We start from the raw sequence: 12,064 nt of genomic DNA on the forward strand, positions 1-12,064 counted from the left end.
AGTTTATGCTGTGTTATTTGAAACTTTAAGTTTGATCAAAATCAAACTACTCACGGAAGGAATATTAGTTGCATATGTAGAAAAACATAAAAAGAGGTTGAAACATAATTAAAATGAGAGTAGAGGGTACATACATTAAATAAAGGTAGACAACACGCAAGCTGGGAAAAAAATCCCAGTTACTAAAAATGAAACAAAGTGAAGCAAAACAGAAAACCCAAAAAAAATCTGAAAAACATGCAAGTTCTTGAAGAAAACAAAACCTCTACTCTCTTAAAATTCAAATAAACCGCTTTAGCCACTTTTATCTTTCTTCTCCTTCTTGATCTTCACTGGACAATTAGTGCGCGTAACAGAAGTCTGGTCAAATGTTTCATCCAGATTGATAACCGGTGCCCCAATTCTTTTAGCTGGAGTTAGACTCGTTGAGTCAGACTGCTGAGATGAACAGCCACGCAACATCATCGAACCCTAATATTACGAAATTACAACCATATATATTAGATATCAATTACTTTAACTTTCAAAAATATTCACTGATTCTGATGATATAAATTACCTCTGGTGCATCAGAAACAATACTGTTATCAATAGCTTTGAAAGTTTCACTTCCCTGTCATTCATGACTTTTCTATTTAGTAAATCATCAATTATAAAATGAATTGATATTGAACATTACTAACCGTTGGGGATTGAGTCAGGTCAAACTGAGAAATCATATCAGTGTTAGTGATAATCTTCAACACCTTGTAAGTTTCATGCTTGTACAGATAGTTTTCCCGCTCGATCTGTATCTTGAAGAGAAAGGTTTTACCAACCAAATTGTTGATAGCAGCCGGCAAAAGATACGGTTCTTGAACCTCCTACACCAAAAAAGAAAAGACAATTCATATACTTATAAGAAAAATCTAGGTTTTACTATAACTGTTTTAAGAGATTATATAATAACCTCATCGGTTATGGGTCCAGTCAGCTCAATGCAAGGCTGATGTAAGAGCTGAAGTGCTAGGTTATCAAACAGTAGGAACTTAGTGTCACTTGTATGATCGAGTACAACCACATGCAACTTATACCTGGAACATAAAAGTTTAACTTACTTAAAACTAAAGTAATTCAAATAAATAAATCAAGTATAATATTCAAAATTTCATATTAGTAACCTAGGAATAAGTCGGGGGTCGTGCTGATTGCATTTCACACAAAAGTAATTGTGCTTGAACAAATCGAGTCCATCATCCTCAGACTCGCTGGGCACTGTGAGCACTTTCTTTGAACACACCTTGCAGCTCAGATAGAACCACCCCATGTCTGAATCAATCCCGGCAATAGTGCACATAACAACGCACTTCTCCACCTGATACATAAACGATATGATTTCATAAACGGTGGTTTTCTAAAGTGTAAAGATATCCAATATCTAAAAAAATGCATACCTGTCTTGAAGCCTTCACATCAGCAATGCTTTTCCGTGGAGTATGGATAAAGAAATCATCCTTGTCAGAAACACCATTAGTTAATGCAAGAGGCTTAGGGTCAACAATGGCCAAGGCCATATCATCCTTAGGTAACCTACATCATTATATAAACATTTCACTCCTCTTTCCATATTGATAGTACAAACTCTATGATTTTCGATTTTAGACGAACATGATGGGAATCTGGATTTGCAAATTTATACTTACAATTCAATAAACGTCTGAACCTCCTCCAAATTAGGATTCAAAGCAACATCGGAAACATTGTATGCATTCGAGATGGAACGTTCATCTAAAGAATGAAACCAAAGTCACCAGTAATTATAGTTACTTAACTTAATAATGAAGAGATGATATAAATAAAATATGATATTGTACAAAGGTTTTGATTTACCTTTCCAGACTTTTATTTTGCCGAAACGCAACACTACGATGATCTTATGTTCACCTCTTAGCTGGATAGCATCATTGACATCTGTCGCAAATTTACCCCATAGCACCATCGGCAGACGATCATCACTGCAAAAATATTTAAACAGATCTTTAAGCTTCTAGACAACAAAAATTTGAAAATAAATTGAACCCTTTTCATGCACAAGACAACAAAACAATGGACAAATTATAATGTCTTACTCCTGGTTCCTTAATTCCAGTGACAGCTTCTGGGTATCTTTTCCATTCACAGAAACAACTTCCACATGGGAAACCTCAACAATCTGTCCGATAACATCTGCAATAAGGGAAAAATACAAAATCAAAGTTTAAACCAAAAAGTCATCTAGCAAATACAAACGTAATCACTGATATGTAAGACTCACCAACCAAGTAGTCCGTGTTCTGACTACCATCCTTAATAGACTCAAACTTGACCGGGTCTAAACCAGTCAAGTTTGAAGGCAAAGCATCACACATTCTTAGTCGAGTCGTCGGGAGGAACACAATTCGGTAAGGGTGCTTTGTGGGGCGATAAGATCCAGCAGCCATTGTGACGATGAAATTCACCATCAACTTCGATTCACCTTGACTGATTAAGGTCACGAACTGGCTGACCAATTCTTTCTTCACAGTAGCATGGATCATATCGCCCTGCAAGATAAATTAGCAACATAAGAAGAGTTTCAAAATGATCAAATATATATGTTGTCAACAGCGTGCTTACTTTTGAATCAGCTAACACCATTTCCATTGTTTCTCCCAGAGCACAAGTATATTGCTTCCAAAGACGAATCACCTTAACACGAATTTTCCACATCGACTTGAACGGCTTCAAATCGCTAACAAAGTCCAAACCTGCCATTAGAATCGATAGTCACAGAAAATTAGAGCTTAAGAAATAGAGAGAACACGATATCGTTGAAGCAATACCATCTTCCATATTTATAATAGTTTCATTTATTTCCGCATAAATGCGATATTACCCAAAATATATTCTTGATCAAACTAATTGGCAATTTGTCAGTTAAAATATATTGTAATGTTTTGTTTTTGGAAATTAATAGATACCACAGAAGACTATTTTAGGTTATTATTAAACTTGAAAATCAAGGATTCCGTTTGTGATTTTCTATTATTGAAAATAATATTATTCACGGCAATCAGCACTTATTACATAAATTCAAAATTATGCGTGATTGCAATCCAGTATTTCCATATACAATATGATATTGACCAAAATAAATACCTTAATTCACGTTTGAGATCACCATATTACAAAAACAGCACTCATTTGTATCCTAAATCTTATTCGTTTTATACTATTTGAAAGATCATAATCTTCCCATTTACGATTTTGAATTGATGAGATGAAGTAAATATTATACATGAACATTTGACAAAATTATGATTTAACATTTTTGGAGTTTTATTTTACTCAAAAAATAAAGACTGGCCACGGAAAACATGTTAAAATTAAAACATTTTTTTGTAACTTTGCATTTATGATCATAATAACATTTGAATATTAAAAAAAAAGGTTTCTCCAATTTTACAAAGACTATTTAGAATACGATAAAACTCCAAAAAATTTCCAGCAAATTGAACTGGTCATATATTTGTTTATGATTCTATTTTAATAAACGTATTTAACTTTTTGTGTTTTAAATCCTTGGAAATGATCATAGAAACTGATGAGCATGAAACAGAGGATATCAAACGGACATAGTTTGATTAAGCACAACGGTGATAGTAGATGATATGTGTGATAGAGTTCAACTTGGTCAGCGATTATTCCAAATTAATATAGAAGAACATTATCAACTAATGTTATATGAATTATACACAGCATTGACTAAATGAGCTTAATAGTCGAGAGATGCATATATCAAATGTCTGTCCAATGGCAATAATAGTAAATTGCTAGGGTGAGTGTGGCTGTTTTCCAAAGGGGTCTGAGAAGCTCTATCTGTCTGACACGTCGCCATAATGGCAAGCCTGTAAATATATTACCATTTCGAGGTTACTCTGTTTTTTTGCTTCCTTTTTAATAATAAGGGGATATCAATATGATTTGTCATGCTTCACTTATTTTAGTATTAAAATCTTTTTTTTTCATGCTAAACGCGTTTTATTTTTCGATAAGTTTTGAAAAAAAAATACAAAGCTAGTCTATTTTTGAAATGAAAGTTATTTTTGAATAATGCAGTAACGATTAATATCGTTAAGTTGTTTGTTTAACAGATGATAGTGTGATGCAGTTAGGAACTAATGAATAAAGTCATAAACTATAGGAACTAATGAACTAAAAGAATTGATTGGCTTACGCAACTAATCTTTATCCATCACGCGTTTTTCGTGTGCTTTCAACGGTCCCATGAGATCGACATTTTAACTTTATTTTAAAGTACGGCAAATACATCATGCGCCACGTTCCCCGTTTTTAATCTCGCACGTCCCACGTGTGACAAATGCTAACCCAAGCTTACTCTACGTCGCCCATGGTTTTGGTTTAATTAACAACTTTTTCCTTATTATTCTGCTGCAAAAATAATACGAGAGGGAAAAGATTCGTGTCAATAGTTGATACTTTTTAGCTTTAATCAACACTATTAAAGCTAAAATTAAAATCAAGTACCAGAAACAAAACAAAAAATACAACGTCATTTAATTAAGTATTTAGTTGACTAAGAAACTCATATTTTGCAACAATACTTAGAAGTTAGAACGTGATATCTTCCAGGACCAGTGTCACTTATGTCCCCGATTCATTCGTATTTAGATAAACGAGTTTTCACGTACGCTCACACGCCATAATACAACACGTTTTCTTCTTCTTTTTATATTTTGCGGTTTTGTTTTCTTAAGACAATTTGATTTATTAATTTCAAAACAATTAAGACATCTTAGACTTATTATGGTTTGTATTAAATGCACCGACATACTCGGGAACTAAAAGTCTCACCGACAGAAATTCTTGCCCGACATGAAAGACGTACCAATGCTACTAACTTAACCCAACAAATATCAATGCTCGCGAGGTTTAAAAGTCAACGACAATTCTTTTGGCTCGGCCCATTAGTTAAAGGCCTAAAGGAATAAACATAAGCCCAGTTCTCTCTTGGCATATAAATATACCCCTCATATCATTTGGAGTCAGAGGAGCATTATTCATGCAAAACATAGATTTCATTGTTTGGTTTTGAAGTTTTCATTCATGGGGTTGTTGTTGTTTTATCTTGTGTTGTGTTAAGTCCATTCGATATGGAAAACTAGTTTATGTTGGCCTATTAAATGGGCTTGTAGTGATAAGAACCTGGCAGATTCGCTTTAGGATGGCCCATTATTTAATTTAGCAAATTAATATTTGTTAGTATTATAATACGTTTTGGTAATAATTGTTGTATATATGAAGACAAATGCAAATAACCTGCTCCCTTAATCTTGGGTTCCGCGTAATGAAAGAGCCACATCTCTTTTAATTGTTTTTGATTATTATTATTAATATAGTATAATATTGATAATCTTAACTTTTTAATTATTAAAGAAAAACCTCACCTAAGACCACGTTCATCGTTGTTAATCATCATTCGGATCTTTAGACATGCTGAATGACATACACTAAGCTTGACGGATATCATAAGCTTGGTGTCGGTAGTTTGGGCTCTCTTTAATCTTCACATGTAAAGTCATTTGTCGGCAGATAATTATGAAGTTAGCTCCATAATCCCTGAATTAAATGTATACAATTAGCTCAAATCACAAAGTTTCTTTAATACAGAGTCCTATCACAAGCAGTATGTGATCAGTCTTGCATGAACAGAAGATGATTAAATGTTGTTACGACATGAACGATTTGACCAATTAATTTAAATTCATTACTTCAAAACATGGTATATAACACATAGTTTTGAGTAAATGGTATAATTAACTGAAAATAAAACGATTTGGCCAGTTAATTTAAATTCATTAATTTATTTTCACAGTATAGTAAAATAATGATGCTGTTAGAAACAATAAAAATGCAGTAGAAAATCACTAATATTAAAATAGATGAACATTATATATCATTATGAATGGTATAATGGTAGTTTGGTAAATAATATTTTGGTGACGTGGTATGTTAATTTCCACTAAGCAAAAGAGTACTGACTTTTATGAATGGTTGGTTGTCTATCAAGTCAACAGTAAATAAAAATCCAGAGTTGGATCATTAATAATCACAAATGATTAGAGACATATTTAATGCACTGTCTTTTATTTCTTCACTCTCCACTACCTAAAAAGAGACGAGCAGCTTAAAGCCGAAGAAAGAAGCAGAGTAAACCAAAAAAAAACATGGGAGAAGAGAAGGCGAAACTGGCGCTTGTGTTAGCCGCAAAGTCAAGATCATTGCTGTACACATCGTCACCTGCTACTCCATGTGTCTTTGCCTCTCCGATTCACACTCTTGCCTCTGTTCCGTTTTGCTGGGAAGATCAACCAGGCAAGCCAAAGAACCCTCTTCTTCCTTTTTCTTACCCAAAATGTCTTGAATTGCCACCGCGCTTGCTCCTTCCCGGAGAGTTTACTCAAATGCCCTTGCCTGAGAGGAAACATGGGCTCTTTGGGTTCATGAAGAGGAAAGGGAGAGGGGAGGTTGTTGTCAGGGGTAGTCATGTCTTTCCGTCGGAGAAGGAGAGAGCAGGTGAGATCAACAACATGAAGATCATGAAGTTTAGCAGATCAGGGAGCTTCCATGGTGATGGCTTTTGGGTAAAGCAATCTTTCTTTATTTGTGACGTTGTCTTCACAAGTCTCTTCTCTTACATATTGGGTTTGATTGGGGGAAATGCAGGCAAGTTTATGCAAAGGGTTGAAGCAAGCAATGCCATGGAAGAACAAGAGTATGAGAAGCAAAAGTCTTTGAGCATATGTTCAACTGCATTACAAGACAAACAATGTTCATCTTTTGATCTACCTATTGAGGATCAAGTTGATGTAAAAGAGCTATTACTAAGAGTGTATGTAAGACTAGCAATTTCATCATAATGTAAAAATATTATCTCTGTGATTTGTATGTGGCAACAAAAGTTTAATGCTATTGGATTTGTCATTAAGAAGTGGATACATTTGATAAAAATGATGAACAGAGTGTACTTAACACACATGCCTTTATGTAAAAAAAAAAAAAAAAAGAGAGGTCTGGCTTATTTCATTTGTGAATGTAAAAGAGTTAGAAGACAAAAAAAAGGGAATCTGAATGTAAGAAAACAGGGAAAAAAAATCATTGCATGGGATTAGCTCTGTTTCTGCCCTGTGACACCAGCAATAACCTGCCAAAAAAAAAACAAATTGGATCTAAGTAAAAACACTTGGAGGATTTAGTTTTGGCTAGGCATAATCAAGTACTAAACAATGGGTTAACTAACTAACTAACAAGTCCATCATGTGCCCATTCCTTGCAATTAGAAAGCAATAAAACGTGATGGTCCGTCCATGAGGGAAAGCATATTAATTTACAGAGGAATCATACATGAACCAAGCAAAATCATACAGAACTTGGAATGATCCAAACATACAAATTCAAAACAACAAAAAATTGGAAACAGAAAGTATTATAAGAAGCTGGTTAAAATCCCGGATGAAATGAAATCATCAAATAAATAAACCATAATCTAAAAAAAGCTGATAAAGGAAAATAAAATAAATTAGTGTTGTGATACATACATGGGTAAGTGGAGGGGCTTTAACTTGTTTGGAAGCCTCGAGTGAATCAAGAATAGGCCTCACAACAGCAGGCAGAAAGAGTCCTTACAAACAAGATAGAAGAGGAACATCAGAGAATGTAATAAACCTTCTCCTTACACAACTTGTCAGAGTAGTATTCAAGTAAAGACATGGACTTTCTGATACTAATATACATTTGGAGATAATAGCAAAAAAACAGGAAGAAACAGCATCTATCGTTCCAAATGATTAACTGAACTGGGATTAGATAAAAATTTTAACTTTGTGAACAAAATGAATAAAAAAAAAAGAGATTGAATTTACCAACACCGCCGATCAAGCAAGAGGCGGCGACAACAGGCTCCTGCGCCACGAACATCCTCAGTTTCCCCATCACCGCCATCTCTTCCAAGCTCGTCGTCAATTCTCTCTCTCTCTATGATATGATTCGAGATTTGGTTAGATAAGTCTTTGATTCCGGACTATCCATTTTCTCACTGTTGATTTTAAAAAGGATCCTCTCAAGGTCGGGTCGGGTCTTCGGGTCCGAATCTTCCCAATATTCATTCATCTTTGCCTTGTAATAGTGTTACTTTAAATGGAATGAAGTTTTACATGTACCTTTCCTTTTCTGGGCCTTTTTTTAACCCAGCAGTAAAAATGATTTTTAGTCCATAAAAGTTCAAACTAGAAACACACAATATTAACAAAACTCTTCCAACAAATTTACATTTATATTTTTTTTTACCAAGTCCAAAAGCTGCAGCATTCCAAGCAATCTTAAAACTCATTTCAAGATCATCAAAGATGCTCACTCAGAAAAAGAAAAAAAGATTGAAAATTGTAGGTTTCTCTTCTTCTTCTTAAAAAGATAGAATCTGCATCCATCCAACAGTCCATCCCAGGAGCAAACCAGCACCAACTAGACTCATCCCCCATGCTAAACCAAACAGACCACTCGGTTTACTCATCTTGTTTCTTCTCTTCCTCCCCTCTTTTCTTCCTTTGGAGCTACTCCAAGGGATGTAATCCACTGGTGGTGGCTCCTTCTTGTTCTTGATTTGGAGGTAAAGTACTTCAAGCTGAAGCAGTTGCATCAACTGCTTATACCCGAAAAGCTCTGAGGCTTGCTTGAACAACAGCTTCACCAAGTGCTCTTTCTCTGCACACGCTTCTTTAGCCATGTTTTCAGCTTCCCTAGCTCTTGTCTGAGAACGCCTCAGCGCTTCTAGCAGCTCTGACTTGCTCAAGTCAGACTCGCAGTAGGATTCGTTTCTCTTCTTGAAGCTGCTCGGCCCATGCTCGTGGATGGTTTGGTTAGAGACAGAGTCCAAACAAGAACGTGGACTACCATAATAAGAAGAGCGTTTCATCTTCTGCGGTGTTGGTAAGTCGCAATTCTCAACGAAGAAGTCTAGAGACCTTTGTGCAACCAAGGAAGCTAACTCATCTTTGTCTGTAGTTCTCCACCAGGGTCCAGCTTTCTCGCTCGAGAGAGGATTCCATGGAGAGCTCGGATCGAAAGGTATCTCAGAGGATTCATCTTTGCCAAAAGAACCATAACTCTCTCTAGTCTCCTTTGCTCCCAGCTCAGGTTTCTTCTCAGAGATATTAACCTCAGCTTCCAATGGCGTCTTCACGTGAAGGTGATGGGGATGATGATCCAACAACTGAGGGTAATCCAGAGGCATGAAAGCTGATTGGTTATGTGAATGAACAACAGGAGGAGAAGAGACAGAATCTTCTTGAACCTGTTTGGTTGTTGATGATGAAGAAGAAGAAGAGTGGGAAGAGGTGAACTTGGGAGCTCTTTTAGCGTCTTCTTGGACTAAGTAACGGTTAACTGTTCTTTGCCACACTGCTCTTGCTTCTCCTCCTGCCATCATTTCATTTCACACCATAGAGCTCTGATATTTTAAGACAAAAGAGATTGATTATACATAAAAAACCAAACAGTTCAAGATCAATGCAACCACTTGATTCCCATTATGGAAGAAAATGAATCATTTATTTCAAAGTTGGAATCTTTATGAGATGGGTGGGCACATATAAGACACAGATCCATCACCAAAAAGCTTTACAGAAAACACCTTTGAACAATAGAATCTGATGGTTTGCTTTAAAGGAAGTTTGTCCTAATCTTCTAACAAAACATATGCAGATTCTTGTCTATATTATTAAGCAAACTATTTTTTTTTTTTACTTAGCAACCAAACAATCCTTCTTTGCAATTTAGAATCAAATCTCCAAAACAATTAACTAAACCCATAAGAAGAAGAAAACATCAAACCAGATGATGAGCTAAGTTGTCGGAACAATATTCATCAAACCGAAACAACAATAATTTGCAGAAATTCAAAGGAAAAGTACTAACCAGAAGAAGGAAAGAGTAACAGCAAAATGAGAAAGTCACTCTCGTGAAGACAGCAAACAAAGACGAAGATAAAGTATTGTTTATCAATTGTCAGAGGTGTCTTTTGTTTGCTTCTGATTAAGAGCTTTTTGAATCTTTGCAGTTTTCGTTTTCTTTCTGTGTTTTTTAGCACGCAAACTTCCGCTAAACGGCGCTGTTTTCAGGACCCATAGTTTCGTATCGGTGTGTTTGGGTCCACAGATTTGCCCATGGCTTTCTGACGAGAGCCGTTAGATTAGATATTAGTACACGTGGCGTTAAACAACAAGATCGAGTGGCGATAATACTTTTTTGTCGACATAATATGTATGATAATAGATTATATATGTGTCCTAATTAATGGTGTGTTGTTAGAATGATTTTATAGACTGTTTTTTTAAAAAAATTTCAAATTTGGTTTAGATGATCGATTTTTTTTTTATAAAAGTTATATTGTTTGGTATGATTATAAATACTTTTTATAAGCAAAATTTGAAAATCAGAAAGTAAAAAATTAAGCGTCTACGCTTAGTGTATCTCCTAATTAGTAATTAACATTGATAACTTCTTACATTGTGATATTAGTAAAAGTCATTCTCAGCTACTAATTACCTATACAATTCTTGAAAAAAATTTAATTAGATCTTTTTTGTATATGTTAATTTAGTTTAGAATAGATCTGATAACCAGGTACATAGAATGTAATTAGTGGGCGTCGCCTAGTAATAGAACGTTAGGTGAGGCAAAGTTTCTTCAAGTCATTATGATTAATTGTCTCTGTCCAATTGATAGTTACATTAGATATTTTAAGTTTATTATGTGATCCAGAAGAAGTTAAACAATTACGATTTTCTAATAAGATCCTTTATGTCAGCATAATATATTCGTCATAATTAAAACAATAGAACTAAGTTCTATATAAAATGGACCCTCCTCTTAACTTAACATTACTAGGAATAAATAATTATGGGTTTAATGATTCAAATAATTTCGTCTGCGTCAAAATTTATGGCGCAGTTCAATAAAAAACAACAAGATAACATAATCTACTACGTAATACAATCGCGGGCAGGTTGATTACGAAAGCCGTCAGAGATTTTATTATCTTATTAAACTGTATTAAGGTCAACTCAAGACTCCCTGACACTGCTTCGTAATTATATGTGCATGTATGTATGTATGTATGTACACACCAAAAAAAACTTTACATTACAAAAAAATCATTTGAGAAGAAATCGCGTATTCAATAAAAACCTTGAAGGCTAACGAACTTCACAGTGCCGTCACCACCACAAGTTATAAATCAATTCGGACACACTTATGACACCAAGCAGGATCATTGAACTCTCTCTGTGTTCCAGAAGGTTGCCGTCTCCGATGGGCCTGGCCCATGTCTTACTTGAGCCCGTGTTCTTAATGTGTGTTGTGAGGTAGACCTGTTGATATGTGAATCTTGATTATAGTAAAAATGTATATTATCACGGTTTGCTTGATAAAACAATATAACACGAAAGGGTGGATCACATCGTTTTTTTCTTGTGTATATATGCATGATTTGCTAAGAATGTGTTAAAACTCAACAATGTGTATCAGTCAAAAGATTATAAAAGATGACCTTGATGAAAAGTAACGCATTAATGTTTTTGACCTTTCGAGTATGTGTAAAAATATCATTTGGTCAAAATTCATATTAATCATCATCATGTTTTCAGTCTAAGATTGAGTTTGTGACAAGCTAAGGCGTGCACGAACTTTGATGATGACTCGACCAAATAAAGAATTAAGTCCATCCAAAACACCGACCAAGGGACTTGATCCCTTCTTACTCTTTCCTTTTTTTTAACACACTCTCAAAAGCTCTAAACAACATCATCGTGTAATGTCCATACAACCATATACGACCCTACTAATTAACACTCTCTAATGATGCTAAATCATGCACCTCTAATCCAAAAACTCGTATGTATAATCATACAGTAATCAAAATTATTACCGGTTTACACCGAACTGATGAACAAGGACAGATCGAATAAAATAGTAGCGAGCTGCTACGTAG

General features: G+C 34.9%; 5 protein-coding genes across 10 annotated transcripts; 1 reads left to right on the top strand and 4 right to left on the bottom strand.

Moving 5' to 3' along the window:
* Window positions 1-93: 93 nt before the first annotated feature.
* Window positions 94-5,613, bottom strand: LOC125608394. 2 transcript variants are annotated; one of them, XR_007339321.1, is made up of 8 exons: window positions 2,294-5,613; window positions 2,109-2,205; window positions 1,870-1,994; window positions 1,683-1,767; window positions 950-1,569; window positions 684-863; window positions 560-613; window positions 94-471 (listed from the first exon to the last, which is right to left on the bottom strand). XR_007339321.1 is itself a non-coding variant. In XM_048778835.1 (5 exons), exons 1-5 carry the CDS (start codon window positions 2,553-2,555, stop codon window positions 1,377-1,379), a joined length of 762 nt encoding a protein of 253 aa, XP_048634792.1. In that variant the 5' UTR covers window positions 2,556-5,613; the 3' UTR covers window positions 94-1,376. The 2 variants fall into 2 exon arrangements, 1 of the variants encoding a protein (XP_048634792.1); XM_048778835.1 differs by having other exon boundaries at window positions 94-1,569.
* On the bottom strand, window positions 295-1,363 carry LOC125608246. Its single transcript, XM_048778250.1, has 5 exons — window positions 1,161-1,363; window positions 950-1,073; window positions 684-863; window positions 560-613; window positions 295-471 (listed from the first exon to the last, which is right to left on the bottom strand). The coding sequence occupies exons 1-5, from the start codon at window positions 1,361-1,363 to the stop codon at window positions 295-297; spliced, it is 738 nt and encodes a 245-aa protein (XP_048634207.1).
* A 550-nt stretch (window positions 5,614-6,163) lies between the features above and the next one.
* Window positions 6,164-6,990, top strand: BNAA04G27210D. Its single transcript, XM_013895493.3, has 2 exons — window positions 6,164-6,662; window positions 6,745-6,990. Exons 1-2 carry the CDS (start codon window positions 6,246-6,248, stop codon window positions 6,814-6,816), a joined length of 489 nt encoding a protein of 162 aa, XP_013750947.1. The 5' UTR covers window positions 6,164-6,245; the 3' UTR covers window positions 6,817-6,990.
* An 85-nt stretch (window positions 6,991-7,075) lies between these two features.
* Window positions 7,076-8,193, bottom strand: BNAA04G27200D. Its single transcript, XM_013895494.3, has 3 exons — window positions 7,941-8,193; window positions 7,617-7,699; window positions 7,076-7,222 (listed from the first exon to the last, which is right to left on the bottom strand). Exons 1-3 carry the CDS (start codon window positions 8,017-8,019, stop codon window positions 7,187-7,189), a joined length of 198 nt encoding a protein of 65 aa, XP_013750948.1. The 5' UTR covers window positions 8,020-8,193; the 3' UTR covers window positions 7,076-7,186.
* A 126-nt stretch (window positions 8,194-8,319) lies between these two features.
* LOC106453229 lies at window positions 8,320-10,184 on the bottom strand. Of its 5 annotated transcripts, none has more exons than XM_013895490.3 (3): window positions 9,991-10,184; window positions 9,368-9,523; window positions 8,320-9,286 (listed from the first exon to the last, which is right to left on the bottom strand). In XM_013895490.3, the coding sequence occupies exons 2-3, from the start codon at window positions 9,500-9,502 to the stop codon at window positions 8,480-8,482; spliced, it is 942 nt and encodes a 313-aa protein (XP_013750944.2). In that variant the 5' UTR covers window positions 9,503-9,523; window positions 9,991-10,184; the 3' UTR covers window positions 8,320-8,479. The 5 variants fall into 5 exon arrangements, with proteins under 5 accessions (XP_013750944.2, XP_048634795.1, XP_013750942.2 ...); XM_048778838.1 differs by lacking the exon at window positions 9,991-10,184 and adding an exon at window positions 9,907-9,973; XM_013895488.3 differs by having other exon boundaries at window positions 8,320-9,523.
* Window positions 10,185-12,064: the final 1,880 nt, after the last annotated feature.

Source organism: Brassica napus, chromosome A4, assembly GCF_020379485.1.
Source record: "Brassica napus cultivar Da-Ae chromosome A4, Da-Ae, whole genome shotgun sequence".
Taxonomy (NCBI): Eukaryota; Viridiplantae; Streptophyta; class Magnoliopsida; order Brassicales; family Brassicaceae; genus Brassica; species Brassica napus.

Excerpts from the sequence above, each read along its gene's own strand:
- LOC125608246 (XM_048778250.1), bottom strand. The coding sequence starts at position 1,363 with ATGTATCAGGTGGAGAAGTGCGTTGTTATGTGCACTATTGCCGGGATT. Across the intron at positions 1,074-1,160 it reads GACCCCCGACTTATTCCTAG|GTATAAGTTGCATGTGGTTG; the intron begins GTTACTAATATG and ends TTTATGTTCCAG. Across the intron at positions 472-559 it reads TTGTTTCTGATGCACCAGAG|GGTTCGATGATGTTGCGTGG; the intron begins GTAATTTATATC and ends TCGTAATATTAG.
- LOC125608394 (XM_048778835.1), bottom strand. The coding sequence starts at position 2,555 with ATGATCCATGCTACTGTGAAGAAAGAATTGGTCAGCCAGTTCGTGACC. Across the intron at positions 2,206-2,293 it reads GAACACGGACTACTTGGTTG|ATGTTATCGGACAGATTGTT; the intron begins GTGAGTCTTACA and ends CCCTTATTGCAG. Across the intron at positions 1,768-1,869 it reads CAAAATAAAAGTCTGGAAAG|ATGAACGTTCCATCTCGAAT; the intron begins GTAAATCAAAAC and ends TTCATTCTTTAG.
- BNAA04G27210D (XM_013895493.3), top strand. The coding sequence starts at position 6,246 with ATGGGAGAAGAGAAGGCGAAACTGGCGCTTGTGTTAGCCGCAAAGTCA. Across the intron at positions 6,663-6,744 it reads TCCATGGTGATGGCTTTTGG|GCAAGTTTATGCAAAGGGTT; the intron begins GTAAAGCAATCT and ends GGGGAAATGCAG.
- BNAA04G27200D (XM_013895494.3), bottom strand. The coding sequence starts at position 8,019 with ATGGCGGTGATGGGGAAACTGAGGATGTTCGTGGCGCAGGAGCCTGTT. Across the intron at positions 7,700-7,940 it reads TTGCTTGATCGGCGGTGTTG|GACTCTTTCTGCCTGCTGTT; the intron begins GTAAATTCAATC and ends CTTGTTTGTAAG. Across the intron at positions 7,223-7,616 it reads AAGCCCCTCCACTTACCCAT|GTTATTGCTGGTGTCACAGG; the intron begins GTATGTATCACA and ends TTTTTTTGGCAG.
- LOC106453229 (XM_013895488.3), bottom strand. The coding sequence starts at position 9,502 with ATGATGGCAGGAGGAGAAGCAAGAGCAGTGTGGCAAAGAACAGTTAAC.